Raw genomic sequence first — 17,702 nt, forward strand, 5'->3', positions numbered from 1 at the left:
GTGCCAACAGCCAACAGACTTTGTTGACAGGGCAGGTTCTATTTAATTTTTTTCCTAACTCTCCCTACCATGCTGTTGTGGTTTAACCCTGGCAGGCAGCTAAACACCACACAGCTGCTCACTTACTCACTCCCCCCCAGTGTGACTGGGGAGAGAACTGGAAGGCTAAAAGTGCAAAAACTTGTGGGTTGAGTTAAAGACAATCTAATAGGTTAAGCAAAAGCTCTGCATGTAAGCAAAGCAAGTAAGGGATTCATTCCCTTCTTCCCATTGGCAGGGAGGTGTTCAGCCATCTCCAGGAAAGCAGGGCTTCATCACACATAGTGGTTTCTTGGGAAGACAAATGCCGTAACTCCAAATGTCCCCCGCTTCTGCAGCTTTTATTGCTGAGCACAATGTCACAGGGTGTGGAATATCCGTTTGGTCAATTGCGGTCAGCTGTCCCAGCTGTGTCCCCTCCCAACTTCTTGTGCACCCCCAGCCTACTCGCTGGCAGGACAGCATGAGAAACAGAGGTCTTGATGCTGTGCACGCACTGTTCAGTGATAACTTAAACACCCCTATGTTATCAACACTGTTTTCACAACAAATCCACACCACCATACAAGCTACTATGAAGAAAATTAGCTCTGTCCCAGCCAAAACCAGTACACATGCTCTCCATCTTTTACTATGACAAGATTTCTTCAGATTTGCTTATTGCCTGTTCAAGCCATAGAACCTCTTGGAACCATTGCAGGTTTCCAGAACAACTTAGGCAAGCACCTGTCCCGAGTGGCTGTCATGGGTGACACAAAGTAAACAGCAACCCACAGTGGATCTGGATGTTGGTGTCCATTTAAGTATCATGCAATTTACAGCTTTTACCTGCCTGATTATCTCATACTTCCTCTCTCCCCCTCAGGGTCACATTTGGGGAGTTGTCTGCTGTCCTGGGAAGGATGGGTTCAAAGTCCCATTGGTTCATGCTGTGCCACTGCTTGTATAAAACTCAGATGTTATCAGTCAGGGTCATCCCCTGACATTTGCCTCCACACATCTCTTCCTTTTCTAGGATCATCCCCAGTTCCAGGTTCTTTTCTCCAGACAGGATCTTCACCTTCTTTCTGGGCCCCAAAACCACTGTAAGCAGACACATAACACATATCAGCATCCCAATTGGTTGTTCTGTCTCACATCTCTATTAACAGGAAGATTCAGGATATACCACTTTTGTTTAGTCCAGGTATTATCAAAGTTTACTTCCAGCCCATACTTATTACACCTACCAAATAATGGGTTGCTCATTTCATATCATTGACAATGCTATTTTTTAGAGCTAACACTATAAGAAGAGAATAGCATAAATAATCTTATGTCCCTTTAGATGCTGGGAACCCTGGGCAGTTTAGCATCGAACAAGACTCTGACCCACGTCCAGCATGCCATGCAGACTTTGTCCATAACAAAGATTCTCCCCTTTCAGTTGCTCAGGCTGCTATAGGATTTTCTTACAAGGAAACAACTCTATCATTTCTACAGTCAAACAGAAACAAACATGAGAACTTCTTGCTGCACTGATAGATAAAAAGTGAGAACATGCGGCTGGTGAGTGGGAGCTGCCTGCAGCTCCTCTGTTGCAATGAGCTGGCTGAGGCTGTGCCCTAGCCAAGGGATCTGTGTAGCGCAGCCCAGGTCTGAAGGCCACACTGGATGGGCAGCACAGTGCAGCACAGGACTGTGGCTCCACTGTACTGTGGATCACTGACTCCTCAACGTGCAATGGTCTTCTGGTCAGAATCACTACAACAATTTAAGATGTTTTTTGCCTACAACAGTGATTTAAGTGGAGGTGGTCCAACTTTGGGTCATTGGATGGACTGCTTGAGCAGGTGAGTTGGACAACATGACCTCCTGAGGTCCCTTCCAGCCTCACCATTCTGTGACTGTCCAAATCTATGAACTTCAGAAAATGCCACTGAGCTTTCTAAGTAACTACTACATGTTTCTTTTAGTTAAAGCTGAAAGAGGGTAGATTTAGATTAGATATAAGGAAGAAGTTCTTCACTATGAGGGTAGTGAGGCACTGGAACATGTTGCCCAGAGAAGTTGTGGATACCCCGTCCCTGGAAGTGTTCAAGGCCAGGTTGGATGGGGCTTTGAGCAACCTGATCTAGTGGAAGGTGACTCTGCCCATGGCAGAGGGGTTGGAATTAGGTGATCTTTAAGGTCCCTTCCAACCCAAACCATCCTATGATTCTGTGATTCTATGATTGTATGATTCCTATGTTTCTGACAAAACATGGTATCTCAATAAAATCTAGATCACCTCCTTATATCTGTTTTTGCTTTCTTTGAAAGTCAAATGCTGCAGTATAGGACAAAAGAGCAAAAGGTTCTTTTCCTTACCACTCCTAACCCACCTCTGTGAACGGTTCTAATGTTACAACACAGTAACATGAAGAATGACTCCTTATTTCCCCTAAGTCTTTTCTTTCATGCAGCTCTCTTTCCTATAGTAAGATAAAGACTAGCAAGTACAGAAGTGAAAAAAAAAAAAAAAAAACATGAAAGAAAATCAGGTCTGTGTTGTTTTTTTTTTCTTTGAACTATGGCTTGAAAAGTTAATGATAGGAAGGCAGGAATTTTGAGAAGCTAGAACAATCTAGAAATCTGCTAAAGCCATGGTGGTTGTTGCTGTATAACGGATCAATCTTAAAGTGTCAGCAGCAGGAAAGGGTACAATCATTACAGTAACAGAGGAAGAAGCAAAAAGTTTGTATTAATGACCAAAAGAAAGAAATGGAGATTGTAAGGAAGGTGAGTGAAAAAGCTGAGAACACAGTTTTAGTTGGATTTAAATAAATAACAAAAATAGTTTTTAGCTGTATAAAATAAATGGATAATTTGTGGAGCTGTTTCATCATATATGGTGTATGGAGTTTGCATGTTCTTAAATTCATAAGGCAATGATTTGAAATATTCTTCATACAGGAAAATCTAAAGAGATGAAACAAAGGTTAGGGAAAAAAGGATAAAGGCATAAGCATTATGTTGTCACCCAGTCAAAACAATAGTATGCCTGAAAAAGTATCAAGAATGATTTTAGTTGAATTTGCAACATTAAGGATAGTAAATGGAATATGGCAAATAAAGAAAGGTAGAACATGTAGACTATTTGAATATATTTGTGTAACTAAGAAAAACAGTTCTGTCTTTTACAGCTCTATATTTTTTGAAGAATGACAAAGAATAATCTATGACTTTTTAAGTTAAAAAAAGATTAAAATTAGCATGTTACTAGGTGAAATAAAACAAGCTGATCTCCAATTTTCTTTATCACTGAACTAGCTACCTTTAGACTAACCCAGATAACCCTGTGGTATGTTTTATAGTCTCTTCTGTATCCATAGACAGCAATTGTGTAGGACATTTTTTTTTCAAGATTTGATATGTGCAGCTTAATTAGTATCTTCTCACTCAGACTGTGACAAACTGTAGGGCAGGCATACTATATACCTTGGATTCTCAGTTCCCCAATTATTTAGATCAAGGGACCTGGCCAAAATACACTACAAACATAATCACAGGTTTTCTCATTTTGGAAACCAGGATACAGAGAAGGTGCCATTCACATCAGTCATGCTTTGGCATTGAAGTGGCCAGGATGTGCTTTCTGCCCAGGGAACTGCCTCTCATAATTTTCCAGAAGTAATAACAATGCTGTAGGGGGGTTGTAAAGTTTACTATAAGATGGGTGCTATATTTTGTATGAGCTGGATTTTTTTCCTGGTGTTTGTTGTTTCCCTGAAAACAAGAGCTTTTTATCATTGCCACCAGGGTTCTCAAGATTTCTTATTCTGAAAACTGTTGCAGAAATTGATAGATCCAACTGACCAAATCTGAGAGAAACTTACGTATTTTAACATTATTCTCAGATTATAACGATATAACCCTTTATTAAGTCCTTATGAATATTTAATCTCATTAGGAGATCCTGACACTAGCCATCACAAGAGGTTTTACAACCACTCCCACTCATTAAAGTACTATAGATATAATTTTGGCATAAGCCATGGCCTATGTTTAGAGGTTGCTTGAATGTTCTTATGTGTTGATGTACATAGTAACCATGTGAGCATTTAAAAAGTGGGAGCTTTTTGCAGACATATATCTTAAATTTTCCAGACTGTGTTTCCTTTCAGAATGTACCCATGAAAAAGTAAACTAAACAATAGATATCTGCTTCTTTAATAACGAAAGTCTAAACTGAAAAATCCATAGTGACATATGGATTATTTATTGCTTTTTTTTTTTCATTTTATAATCTTGAAATTTTACTGATCAAAATTGTACAGTCCATTACTTCTACTGTTGAACAGATGTATTGATGTTCTCCAAATATAACTATTATACAGCTCCATATGCTGTGTTTGGCAACTAAATCAGATGGCATATATGTTTATCTTCTCTTGATAGAGATAACGTTTATTATATTTTTTTCTTCTCCTTTTTGCCCCAATAAATTATTAGTTTAACCCTATGTTTTCCCCCTCATGTATAAATAAATCACATTTACGTTTTAAAATCTGTTCCTCAATGATTTACTTGCAGTTATCAGTTGTGGAGATCCAGGAGTCCCAGCCAATGGCATGAGATATGGTGATGATTATGTTGTTGGACAAAATGTTACTTATATGTGCCAACCTGGTTATACAATGGAATCAAATATCTCCTTAATTCGCACTTGTACTAGCAATGGCACGTGGAGTGGAGTAATCCCAACATGCAAAGGTACAACATTTATTTTGATTGTCAACTATTGCTTCTATGACATTTGCATCTACTGTTTATTGTAATGAGTCAGCCAAATATTTCCACAGAAATCAAAACTTACTTTTAGTATGAATATACTAAATTGATTTATTATTTGCTGCAGGAATGGTGACTTCATCCTTTGCTTCTTGTCCCTTTTATTTTTCATGCCAGCACAGCATGTTGAACAGGTTTTTGTAGCTTTATAGAACATTTTATTACTTTGCTGCTAAACTGAATTAGCCAATATAAAAAAGATGGTTTAGATTTGTTTGTTTGTTTGTTAAGGTTAATATGTCATACCAAAAATGACCTTAAATATGTCCCTGTCTTTACAAAAAGACCACTCAAGTACATGATAGACACCTTTAGGAAAGGTCTGCATATATACAACTGAACTTTGTCAAAGGTAAATTGTTATGGCTTACCCTAATACTAAGATTTTTCTTTGATTCCTCCTTCATTAGATGTGCACCTTTGAGCATCACTGTGCTGTATCGAGATACTCAGCAAAAAAACTAAATTGTTCTAGCAAATTTCCTAATAAACATTTTTCTGCTTCATGTTATTTTCTCTACTGTGAAAACTGAAAGGATTAATCTCAAGATCTCCCTTTTCTCTCTTTTACTAATTGCATTCCTGATTTTTCTGTTTTATTGGAATTCTTTTAATGCTCTCTGTTGAAATTGAAACAGCAGAAAATCTGAACGTTACTGAAAGACCACCTTATCTGTGTCATCAAAACAATTTTCTCTGAGAAACTCGCTTGCTAAACCCTAAAACATCTTCTTTCTACAGTAATTTTTCTCACTCTTCCTGATACCACAGCATTACTGTTTTGGTGTTTTCTTTCTGGGTTCACACTAATTATGTCTGATCTCTATTCTTTTAAAACTTAGTCGGCTAAGTTTGTACTTACTTTGTTCTCATCCATCTTCCTTCTGTTTTGTCTTCAAGAGGTACAGTTAAATACCTGCTCAGCAGTTCTCTTGTTCCTCCCTTGAATTCATTCATCAAAACAGATCAAATAAATTTCAGATCTCCATCCCATTTGCAATTACTTTCCTTGCTGAGTACAATTCTCCCAATATCTTACCAAGTCCAGTTTAATTCTAATTCACTTTTGATAATGTCAATTTTTAAAGTTATTTTCCCAACACATGCTTGAGGATGTCAGACTTTGAGATCCTCTTAACAGTTCACTTTTTTTTCTATTTGTATTGTGCTCTTGCCCAGCCTCAGCTTCAATTACAAAACTGATTTTAAGAACGGAATAGCCATGCTGGTGCTATTGACCAAGAGTCTGTCTGTCTCCAGGAGTGGCTGTAAGCGAAGAGCTAAAAATTATAACACAGAACAATCATTTATGATATAGTGTCCCAGCCTCAAATTCTTAAGGACTACAGGGCACATAACTGGGAGCAGGATATCTAACTCCAATTTGATTCAAACAGAACCATATAAAGAAAGAGTTAGACTGTCATTTTCGGTTTTGAGTTTTTGAGTCTTTCTGGTTTTAGGTTATGCATCTTTTTGGCTTTCATAAATGCTAAATGATAATCATATGCAGAACCTCTAGTGTTCTCATTCTACTCCACACAGGTTTGTGTGAGTGCATTAAGTTAATAACCCCCATTTCTTTGTCTGTGTAATTAATCATGATATATAATATGCAGTAGTGTGTTTGAAATATATAACAATTAGTTCTTACTGTCAGGAGGAAATGCCAGCGTCCTCTGGTACCATTTAGTTAAAATAATTGGAAAATGAATCGGGCAGAAAATGGATGCATAACTGTCGCCGTGCCATTGAAATAAACGATATAAATAGTTCTCTGGCTTTGCCTAGTTGGAAAAGGATACATGTTCATCTGCAACTAAATATTTGACTATTCAAGCACTGTCTTTTCTACAGACTTGCATTTGTAATATACTTTCAGGTCTTAAACTGAGAAACGCTGCTGTATGTATTTATGGTTAAATCTCTGACCAAAATATTTAGAGAGGCATTCTGCCTTGTTGCTGGGTGTTGTTTTGTTTTGCTTTTTTCACCCCAAAATTGTGATATTACACTTATTTTCATGCTACTTCTTCTGTCTCCTTTGCTAATTATTGACTGCTATTTCTTCCTTTATTATTCAGCTCAGAAGTTAAGACATACCAATCTTTTTAAAAGGACTAGTCACGAAGCTCCTGGAGAATGTGGACAGACTTTTGTTGCTTGGAGTACTTATTTTGACTTACTTTTATTAAAGCACCATGAATGTGTGGCAAAATCTATCATGTCCTTTTCTGGGTTGGTTGGTTGGTTGGTTGGTGGTTTTTTTTTAAACTATGAACCAGAGCAAGAGAAACAGAAAGTATAAGAAATAAGGCCTTAAAATTTAGATTTGGTTTACTGATTGGCAAAGGATTATTTGGTAATAGTACTACTTTCACCCAGTATTCTCAAACAGCCATGAATAATGCTGCAGAGCATCTTCGTGGTGTAAATAGTTGAGATTGTCTCACTGAAAAGTATAATAAGAAAGGAGAAATGATACATGGTGAACCTTCTGCAGATCACATTCAAATACACAGTACTCCTGATCTAGTGCTTCTGACTTCTTTTGAGCCTGCAAGATGACAGGTGTCTAAACATAAGTTTAAAGCTTATGAATGCAGCATTTCATTTCCTCCATTCCAGTGACCTGTGTGTTCTCTGTTTTATTTTTAGTCACCCCCCTTCTCATTTATGTCAACTGTCTCCACTAAATTAAATCATGCTAGTTTCACTTGCTTTCTCTCTCTTTTGCTAGCACAGTTTCTCCCAGCTTTTCTCCTTTTTACTCCTTTTTTCTTTCTCATTCATTCTAGTAACTTTGGGGCCTAAATTTCCCCCTTTCTCTTTTTGATTCAGATTTTTTTTCTTTTAACTACTTTTTTATTTTTTTTCCGTCAGCTCTCAATTAGTGATTGTCGGTTACTACCCCACTATCCAGTAAATAACACTTTTATCTTCATCACTACAGTTATGTCTGCTTATTTCTACTGTCTTCCTGTGGTGTTTTTCAGTTCTTTTTCCTACAACTGAGTAGAAGATGTTTCTATTTTTTCCTAGGAAGTCTGGAAATGAGAGACTTATACTGAAATACTTCTTGTTGGCCTTCTTAGAGGTAGCAACACTGACAATTTCAAGAGGTTTCAGATCCTTAAATTTTCTCCCTCTAGCTAGAAGCTAGATGCTTTTTGGTGAGGAGCTATTCATGAAGTAAATACTAACCAAACCGTGGTACTTAGAAACAGCCTTTCAAATCATATTTTGGAACAGTGGTCCTGGAATTTCATCCCTGGGCATTAATATTTAGTAAATGCCTAAGCTGGCTAACAGGAAGAAAGTATTTGACTATTACCGTGATAACTAAAGATAATTGTACTCTATGTTGTCTAAACAGACAAACAAAATCATTTTGTACTATACTACCAGATATATCTTAAGTGTTTTACAGTTCATAGTCTCCATACTGATTTTTAGGTAGTCTTCCTATCTGGTTCCTGTTTTATTTAAGACACTTCATCAACCAGCCACTGTCTCCTAGATGGAGGAAACAAGAAGTACTAATTTCAGGAATACAGTGAGAAAGATAGCATGTCCTCACTGTATTGTCCTCTAAAAAAGGTGAAATTAGCACATACGGTTCTTCTAGTAATTGTGTACACTGGGGATATTTACAGCAGCTGGACCTAATTATTTTGGATATTATTGCAGCTGTTACCTGCCCAACTCCTCCGCAGATCTCTAATGGAAGGCTGGAAGGAACAAACTTGGACTGGGGATTTAGCATTAGCTATGTCTGCTCTCCAGGATATGAACTCTCTTTTCCTGCTGTTTTGACTTGCGTTGGGAATGGAACATGGAGTGGTGAAGTACCTCAGTGCTTGCGTATGTATTTACTTTATAGTCCTGTATTTCTTTATTCAACTACATTGCTTTTTTCCTTTTTAAAGTTTTCACCTGCCCTGCCCTCCCCCCCCCCCCCCCCCCCCCCCCAGCAGTGGCTGGGTTCATTTCAAACCTTGGACAAATACAATCCTTCTATATTTTCCAAAATTATACCATAATTTCTAGATTGAGGAAGGCATAGGAATATCTGTAAATCCTTTGTGAGCATACAGGAAGCCTTAACACAAACAGAAAAAAAATATTACAGGCAATGCGTACCAAATGATCCAAGGCAAAACAAGATTAAGAGGTGCTGTCTTGTTTTCAAATCCAGCTACATATAGAATAGGGGAAGTTTCATTATAATCTCTCTTATTTCCTCATTACTCATCCTAAACTTTCTCTGATGTCACAGAGTTTTTTCTGTTGGTAATGTTGACTAGGCCCCAGGATAATTCCTTGACAATTGTTTATTTTTCCCCCTACACTAAATTAAGTTATATATTTTATGAAGTAAATTTTGTTAACCTGAAAGTTATAACATTGATGGATTTTTATATTACTACAAATTTCATTACAATAGCAAATGTGGCTTTTTCTTTAGGTTGGTGTCATTCCACTCATTATTTTAAAAAATCTTTTTAAAGAAGTGATTGCGATGCTTCTGAGAGATATTCAGTTGATTGTACTGAAGAAGGAAGTTCTGTAGTTATTTGTAGAATAGCTATACCACTGGAACTCTGTAATTGTCTTGAGCAAGGAGTCTAACTGGAAGAGAATAATATCATCTTCACAGCTTTACAGTTTCTGAAGTTTAATTCAAGCTTGCCAAGTAGCTGAGCTTGCCAGGTAGCTTGCTAAATGTTGCAAAATGCAATTCTCCATTCTTTTACTATTTTTTGCATTCTTCACCTCTCCTTTTCAAAATGTTCTTTTTTGGCTATATCCTACTACTATTAAAGCATATTATATAGACGATTTTTTCTTTTCCTTTTTTTCCTAATGATATTCTCATATCATCAACAACAGTTGCTTAGAGCTGCTGAAACTGTATGTGCCAGAGCTGGAACATGGTGAAAGGCATTGTTTCTGGAAGAAAAAAAAATCACGATTTGTTATTTAAGTTCTCTAGATGGAGCTCTTCTACAGTCCAATATATTATGAACGTCAAAGACCATGAAAAATTCTTTTCATCCTTTGTTCTTGATTTTAATATTGTGTCCTTACATTCATTTTTAGATACCATAAGCTATTTGTCATCTTTGAGATTGGAATACTCAATATTGCAACATGTTCTGAAAAAGGGGCTCCACTTTTAAACTTTTCAAAAGGTATAGTTAGCACAGAATGCAGCTGCCTGGGAATTAAAGGCTGTTTCATGCAGAGATTACATTAACTGAATGTTGTTGATGTGCAATGGTTACCCATTGGCTTGCAAGAGAAATCAAGTGGCAGCCAGTGCTTTTCAAAGAGCTTAAACTAGCTGCCATCTGGCAGAAATGAGAGGGAGCTGGTGAAAGTCATTCTCAATGAGCAATCTTTAAGCAGTTCTTGACATCAGAAATTTAGTTCCCAGCTTGGTTCCATACAGCCTGTAGCTGAAGATATGCAAGGTATAGTTACAACATGGAATAATTTTTCAGAATAGAATACGGTCATGTCTTTGGTTGAGTATTTGTCACGTATGACCTAGTTTAATTATTCATATGGTAATTTGAGTAAAGGACTGCTGTTTTTATAAGCTTGGCAATAGATGGCAAAAAAAAAAAAAAAAAAAGAGGCGTATGCCTGAAAATTCTTAACTACAGATATAATTTGCTGTTAATCAATTAAATGTCTTTGAAGAATGAGACTAGCCTCACAGCCTCAGTGCCAGAGCTCCACAGACCTGTCTCTGTTAAAGGCTATCAGAGTCCTTAGGAAAATATTTCCATTGTGAGTGGAGCACTCACAGAGCTTCCAGTTTGCTGCAACTTTAGTTTGTTCTGCAGTCCCCTGTTCCGATATCAGAGGAAAACTGCTGTGTTTTACCATGGTGCCTGATTCCCATGGTTACCTATATAGAAGGCAGATATTCAGTAGCTATTCAATGACTGGGTAAAGTTGACTGACAACTAGGTGGTGGAGTTTACTTAGTTTTATAAAAAATTAATAAACTTACCAAAAAAACATTTTTTATGGCGAGGATTTTTTTCCCTTGAGAGTGGTTGCTACTTTGTTGGTACAAAGAACTGTTCAGGAGACAATTTCAAGCCTCTGTGTTAAAAATCTATGTGTTTCATGTATTTTCAAATTAAGACTTGCACAGAATTTTCTAATGAAAACAAATTACAACCAATGAGGTTCACTGTGTGGCACTATCGCCAATTCATAGATCTTTTCAGAATTTGGCCTATAATTCTGCAGACAGTCCCATTCCACTTAAAGCCATGAAATAATATACATTTCTGGTATGTTATAGATTAAGCCCTTTTTCTTTGACAACATGTGCGTGCATGGCTTTCCCATACAGTGGGTGTCTGCAGTAAGAGGTAGAGGACAGGAGCATTTCATGTGACCAGGTCGTTTGGAAAGCTTAAGGCACAGGTGACAAAGAAAGAGATATTAGAAATGTATTTTGAACGTGGTTGTTTAAGAGATGTAATTTAAATTTTGTTTGTAGAAGAGAAAGATGGAGCAGAAAACTTCACTGTCTGTACAACATGCCTTTTTAGAAATATGTCATTGCACACATCTGGGTTAGTGTTTTATTTTTTTGTGTGTATTGCAGCATTCTCTGTTTGATATGAAATTAGACTCTACAATATTGGCATTCATAGTGTGTCAGGGAATAATATAGTCTGATGGAACAGGGTTTACCATTGCTGATTGCATTTCCTGAATCAATTAGGTAGGTCGCAGAAAACAGGAGAGGATGGGAGACTGACATAAAGGTTTGGTACACTCTCTGATTGATCTCTGTAGGAGGATTTGCAGATTGATGTGGTTTAGGGCAGAGTTGAATTGTGGATATTTGAGCCTTAATAAGTTATGTAACCTTGAGTGTCAACTTCAAGCTACTGCCAAGCCCACTATGTAGGCATTTTGAACAACTAGAAAAACTATTGCAAACTGAAGCAGGCTAAAGACTGGCTATCTAGTGTCTCTCTGAATTCCTATTAAATGTTTCTGTATTTGACCTGTGTTTAATAAAATAAATATAAAATTTGGAGTAACTGTTTGACTGAGTTCAGGTAAGTGTTATTTTTGTGTATTTTAATAAATGACACATTCCATTTCTGTCATGTCTTTTCTCACAGCAAAGTTTTGTGGTGACCCTGGAGTACCTGCTCAAGGGAAAAGAGAAGGCAAAAGCTTCATCTATCAGTCTGAAGTCTCTTTCAGCTGCAATCCTCCTTTTATTTTGGTTGGCTCCAACACCAGGATTTGCCAAGCAGATGGCACGTGGAGTGGTTCTTCTCCTCGATGTATAGGTAAGGTTACATCCATATTATTGAAATTTCTTGAAATGCTTATTATTCCTTTTCCTGCTAAGTCAATCTGGGAGTTTTAAGCCATTTTGAATTATCCTGGTGTTATTCTATACTCTCTAAGAATCAAGTCAATTTATTTTTGTTTCTCTCAGTGGTTCATTGCATGTTGTTGAACAAGCTTAATTTTGTGATACATTTATGTATTCATTAAAATACTGTAATTTGTTTTGTCTTTATTGTAATTTTTTTAAGAACCTACTCGCACAGCATGTGAAAATCCAGGAGTCCCAAGGCATGGGTCACAAAATAACACATTTGGCTACCAGGTAGAGTATACTATTTTTTATTAACTTTCACATTGAAATATTTTTACATTACCTCAAAGTCTAGAAAATTCTGATTAGAGGTTCAGAAACTGCTCATGGCTTGTAAGAGCTGGTTGTTGGACTGTTGCTGTGTTTCCTTATTTCTAGCTATTGGATTACACTGACCTTCTGTCTCTATTAGTAATGCGATTTGTGAAACCCTGGCAATCAAGTTCTGCTTGGTTTCACCTTGAAGGAGTTCAGTATCTCCTCACCAATATAGAAGTACTCCCTACTGTTAATCAAGCAGGCTTTTTCTCCTTAAAAGTTGTGTGCGCCAAACTGCTAGCGTAGATACACTCTAAAAAACAGTGGATTTTTTCCCTGAGAACAATTCTGTTGTTACATTTGGAAATTATGTGACCACAAATGAATCAGAGTCAGGTAGGCTGGCAGGTGCCTCTGGAGAGCTCCTAGTCCAACCCCCCTTCTCAGAGCAGGGGCAGCTAAAGCAGCTTGATCAGGGCTGTGTCCAGGTGGTTTTGAGTAGTTTCAGGGATGGAGACTCCACAGCCTCTCTGTGCAACCTGTTCCAAGTTGATCACCCTTACAGTGAAAATACATTTTCTTATTTTTGAACTGAATTTCCTATGTTTCAATTTGTGCTTTTTTCCTCTTGTCTTCTCACTGGGCACCACTAAAAAAAAGTCTGTCACCTTTCCTGCCCCCAGTAAGTTTTAATACACACTAATAGGATTCCCCTTGAGCCTTTTCTTTTGCACACTGGACAATTCCAGCTCTTTCATCCACTCTTTGTGTGCCAGGTGCTCTAGTCCCTTAATCACATTTGTGGCCCATGACTGGACTCAATGCAGTATGTCCCTGTTTCTCTTGCACTGGTGAGCCCAGCACCCACCAGTGCTGAGCAGAGGGGAAGAATCACCTCCCTGGACCTGCTGGCAATGCCCTGCCTGATGCAGCCCTGGAGGCTGTTGGCCACCTTTTCTACAAGGGTGTGTTGTGGCAAATGGTGTGTGCATATGTTGAAAAAGAATTGTGAAACTGAAAATGCTTCTGAATTTCTGATTTTCTGAATCATACAAAACAGTGATATCGGTGAGACGTTTTCATGGGTGAATGGTGTACATATGCAAAAATGTGCCCCATAATTTGCTAGGAATCTGATAAGGCAGCTGCAAACAAAGAGAGAATCTAAACTGTCCTGCTAAATCTGTGTTGGGTGTGAGGGCTGAAAGCTCCAGACATGTGAAGAGGACTAGACAGAAGAGTAAGCTAGCAGCTCCCCAGTTGTATGTGGTGCCTGTCTAGTAGCAGGAGTTAAATAAAAACTGCAGATTGCCAGAAATTCTTTGGTTTGTCATTTTGGTGGCTTTTATGCAGTATTCGTTCTGCTTAGTGATTGCTTTAGCCATCTTTGGGTTTTCAGATTGTGCTAGATCAGAATCATATGTGAGTGGTAATATAATCGTCTCAGTTTTCTCCAGGGAATGGAGTGATGTTTTGTGCCAAGATAGAATATGCAGGGGCAGTCCTTGGGCTAACTTTCTTTGGGTATAATACAATATTATGTTAGAGGTCAACTCTTTATTCAACTGTGTAAGAAATGAATCATTGCAATGACCATTTTCTACAATTTTATTGTCAGTTTCTCTGGCATACTAATGAGCTTTCTATCACTGAAGAAGCTAACACAGACTTTCTCATTTGTGGTGTAGTTGTTGTAGTTGTGAATAAAAGCATCACTCAGAACTAGCATGGAACTGTCAAAATACCAGGCAAAATGTCAGCTGATAAATAATTTCAAAAAGAAGTGTAGCTGCTAGCAGAATTTGCAGCCTTGATCCCACAGTTGTAAGGTTAGTGCCTAGCAGACTTAAACTGTATGAGCTACAGTCTCCTTACCTAGCCAGCAACTTATCCTCACACTCGTGTAATGAATTTGTGTTTATATAGTAAGTAAACGTCTGCATGCAATTTCTGATTACTCTAAATATGATTGGTTAGTTAATACAGAACAGGGTAGGAGTATCATTCATACAGATGAAGCTGAGTTTAGCTTTTTATTGGGTGGAAACAACAGTGAAAATGATCAATTCTAGACAAGTTATTGTCTGTAGATCCTGGAAAGAAATATTACATTACCATGTATTCAATAATGTTATGACTCATTTAAATCACAAACATATTATAAAAGAATTTATATTATGCTATAATTAACTTCCTGTATGAATGGGATAATAATGACTTTTGCTTCCATCCATAGCAGAAAGGTAAAGAATAATTTTAAGATATACAAAATACTGAAGATGAGATGACTTTGATTTTCTTTTGTCTGATAGATCCATTGTCTATCATTTTAAACAACAGAACAAAAGAACTTATGCAAAATTAAGCAAAATGTTTTGCAGTTGGCAAATGCATAATAAGGAGTTCTTACAGTTGAATATATAAGAAGGTTTTCTGACTCTAATCCATGGTGTTTTTTTGGGTTTTTTTCCCTTTTGGGGGTTTGGTGGTTTTTTTTTGGTTGGTTTTTTTTTTGTGGTTTGTTTGTTTGTTTGTTTTTAACTCTCTTAAATACTTCACATTTAAACTAATATTAACAGGGTCACTTAAATGACTTAATTGTTAAGTTTTAAATTTTTGTCTCTGTCTCATAAAAAAATAGAGTTGTAGCCTGACAGTAGAATTCAAGTCTTCATATGTGGAGTCCTCTTTTAAGTGCTTTTCAACAAATGACAATACCTCCTCTTTTACCTGATTATATCACTGACTGTCACTTGCTTTTCACTATGCTAGTGTCAAGTCATGAACTTCCACAGCACTGTTTTTTTTGTTCTTGTTTCCGCTACCCTTGATTATCTCTTTTCCTATCTCATTGATTGCATTGAAAATTCAGGCATATACAACATAATTCCAGGCTTGACTGAAAGCTGTATCAAAACCTGACCTCCTGGAACCTACACTAACACACAAATATCACCACCTCACATTTGAATGGTTTTTCAACTGTTAAGTAGGAGCTTTGTAACAAAGAGGTAACAGAATTTTGTATGGGTTTTATTGTTTGATATTGAATTCAGCAGGCAGAAGCAGATCAGGTTCTTGTGTGTTCAAATAACACAAAAATACCAGTTTAGTGTTACTTACACATCAAGCATGGCGTGTAAATGTGTAGCATCACCTCCTTTAATTATTATGAATATGTACTTCTAGGATGTTTACCTTTCATCTGAGTATTTTTGATTTGACAAATCTACCTTAACAGTGTGTTACTATGAAGACAAAATATCTGTAGAACTTAGTGAATACTGACTTCATCTGTAATCTGGAAAATAAATTGCTCCTTGGAAAGAAACTGTGGTTTTGAAATATTTGTTCAGATATATTGCTAGTAACACAGAAAATGGCTTATAGCACTTTCACCGTAAGCTTTTGTAACATAAGATACTACTGAATTGAAGAAACAGTTTAGAACTGCTTAGACCAATCACTCATATATGTAAGATTTATTACTTCTCATACTTTTCCAACATATATTTTTGTAGAAATTCAGCTATTTTCCCCTACATTAAAGCCTGAAGGGAGCCAAAGAGCAGTCTGGATTTAGAAAAGAAAATAGCCACATTATAGTAGTGATAGCCATATGTTAGGTCTTGAGTTCTATTTTATGAAATGCCGTTTGAAACATGATCTGTAGATGTGGAGCAACGTTGCAAATAATCTCCTTCTGTGAATGTAATGCTTATAAAAATTTTAGTGTTGATTGAATTGTAGGATGAAATTCCAAGAGAAGTGCTTTACTACCACAGCATAGCTGTCTCCATTAACACGGTTGACATCATCACTGCATCAATGAAAACGTAATTTAAGGCTTATCAGACACCAAGTAATTTTCCCGGTTCCTTCTGCTTCTCAGGATCCTGAGGTCTGTGGCTTCAGCCTGATGTCAGTGGGAGATGATAGTGTCAGAATCTGGAGTGCTTCACTGGCAGGAATGTGATTTTGACTTTTTTTCCTTTTTTTTTTTTTTTTTTTTTTTTGTCTCTGTCATTCTTGATTCACCTGGGGTTATTTGTAAAGTTTCTAACACTTTTACACCACTCACACTGCAGCTTCGCATTATATTTCAATCTCCTCCATAAAGCGCATTTCACCTATATTAGTTACTTGTTCTTTTTTACCCCTGAAACCTGATTCTGTCCAGGTCTGCATTTCTTTAAGTGACGATGGGCGAGTTGTTCACAAAAATGGGGTCTCCAGTGCCGAGCCCATGTCAAACCTCTTATTATACCGACACCTGTAGTCTTCTTCACAGTATCCTGTGTCTCAAGGCCTTTGCTATCATTCCAGTGCCAGGTCTGTATTTCACTATACTGCATCACATTAGTGGTAAATAACTCATTCTGCACATAATAACTTCTTGTTACTACTATGGATATAAAGCTGTGGTTGTACCGTACAAAGATAAAGGAAGGCATAAAAATTAGTCACAGCCACCTGATCACAAGAAAATTTTATGTTATGGCTAAACCAAGTTTAAAAAAAAAACAAACAAAAACAAAACTCCAGGCAGCTCAAGACACTTTCAGATAAAGGAAGCCTGGCAAGCTTCTGTCCAGAGGTCTTGCAAACTCAATAGCCTGTTACTACTAGTGACAATACTGTATTACTGGGCTACGAAACTACACATACAGCAAAGACTTAATGAGTTGTGGTTTTGTTCACATAAAATATGATGCTAAAAGTTAGTGAAGAGAAATAACTGACATTCCCTTAGCTTCTCGATCCTTAGGCATGAATTGCTGGGGATGGAGAAGCTTGTTAGAGTATCTTCATGTTCTTTGGTAAACAGAAGTCTAAGAAAAAAATTATTGTAGAATAACTCATGAAAGTTAGAAATAGCTTCTATTCTTATAAGGAATATAAGAAACAATAAGGATAATAATTTATTATTATTATTTTTATAATTATTATATATTATTATAATATTATTTTGGTGAAAAAAATTTATCTAGAGTACTATCCTAATCTTTATCAATGGATGCAGGTTGATATTCATGCATTTTCTTCTCAGATTGCTATTTCTCCTGTTAGATAATAGCAAATACATGGCCTTTGGTTCTTAGCAAAAGAAAAAGTTAGTGGTGTTGATTTGGGGAATATCCAAATCATAACTGACACTATG

The 17,702-nt window shown here is 37.0% G+C and overlaps 1 protein-coding gene across 1 annotated transcript in view; it reads left to right on the forward strand.

Annotated features, from left to right (window-relative positions):
• The window catches only part of CSMD3 (CUB and Sushi multiple domains 3), a 746,059-nt gene that overhangs the window by 697,850 nt on the left and 30,507 nt on the right, over nt 1-17,702 (forward strand). Inside the window, exons 60-63 of the mRNA XM_087747332.1 lie at nt 4,594-4,773; nt 8,542-8,715; nt 12,015-12,188; nt 12,441-12,514. Of these exons, the coding sequence (XP_087603458.1) occupies nt 4,594-4,773; nt 8,542-8,715; nt 12,015-12,188; nt 12,441-12,514 (602 nt within the window). The remainder of the gene's footprint in view (nt 1-4,593; nt 4,774-8,541; nt 8,716-12,014; nt 12,189-12,440; nt 12,515-17,702) is intronic.

The sequence above is a fragment of the Nipponia nippon genome, unplaced genomic scaffold (genome assembly GCF_047370975.1).
Source record: "Nipponia nippon isolate SJK-2023a ecotype South Korea unplaced genomic scaffold, ASM4737097v1 scaffold_1, whole genome shotgun sequence".
NCBI lineage: Eukaryota > Metazoa > Chordata > Aves > Pelecaniformes > Threskiornithidae > Nipponia > Nipponia nippon.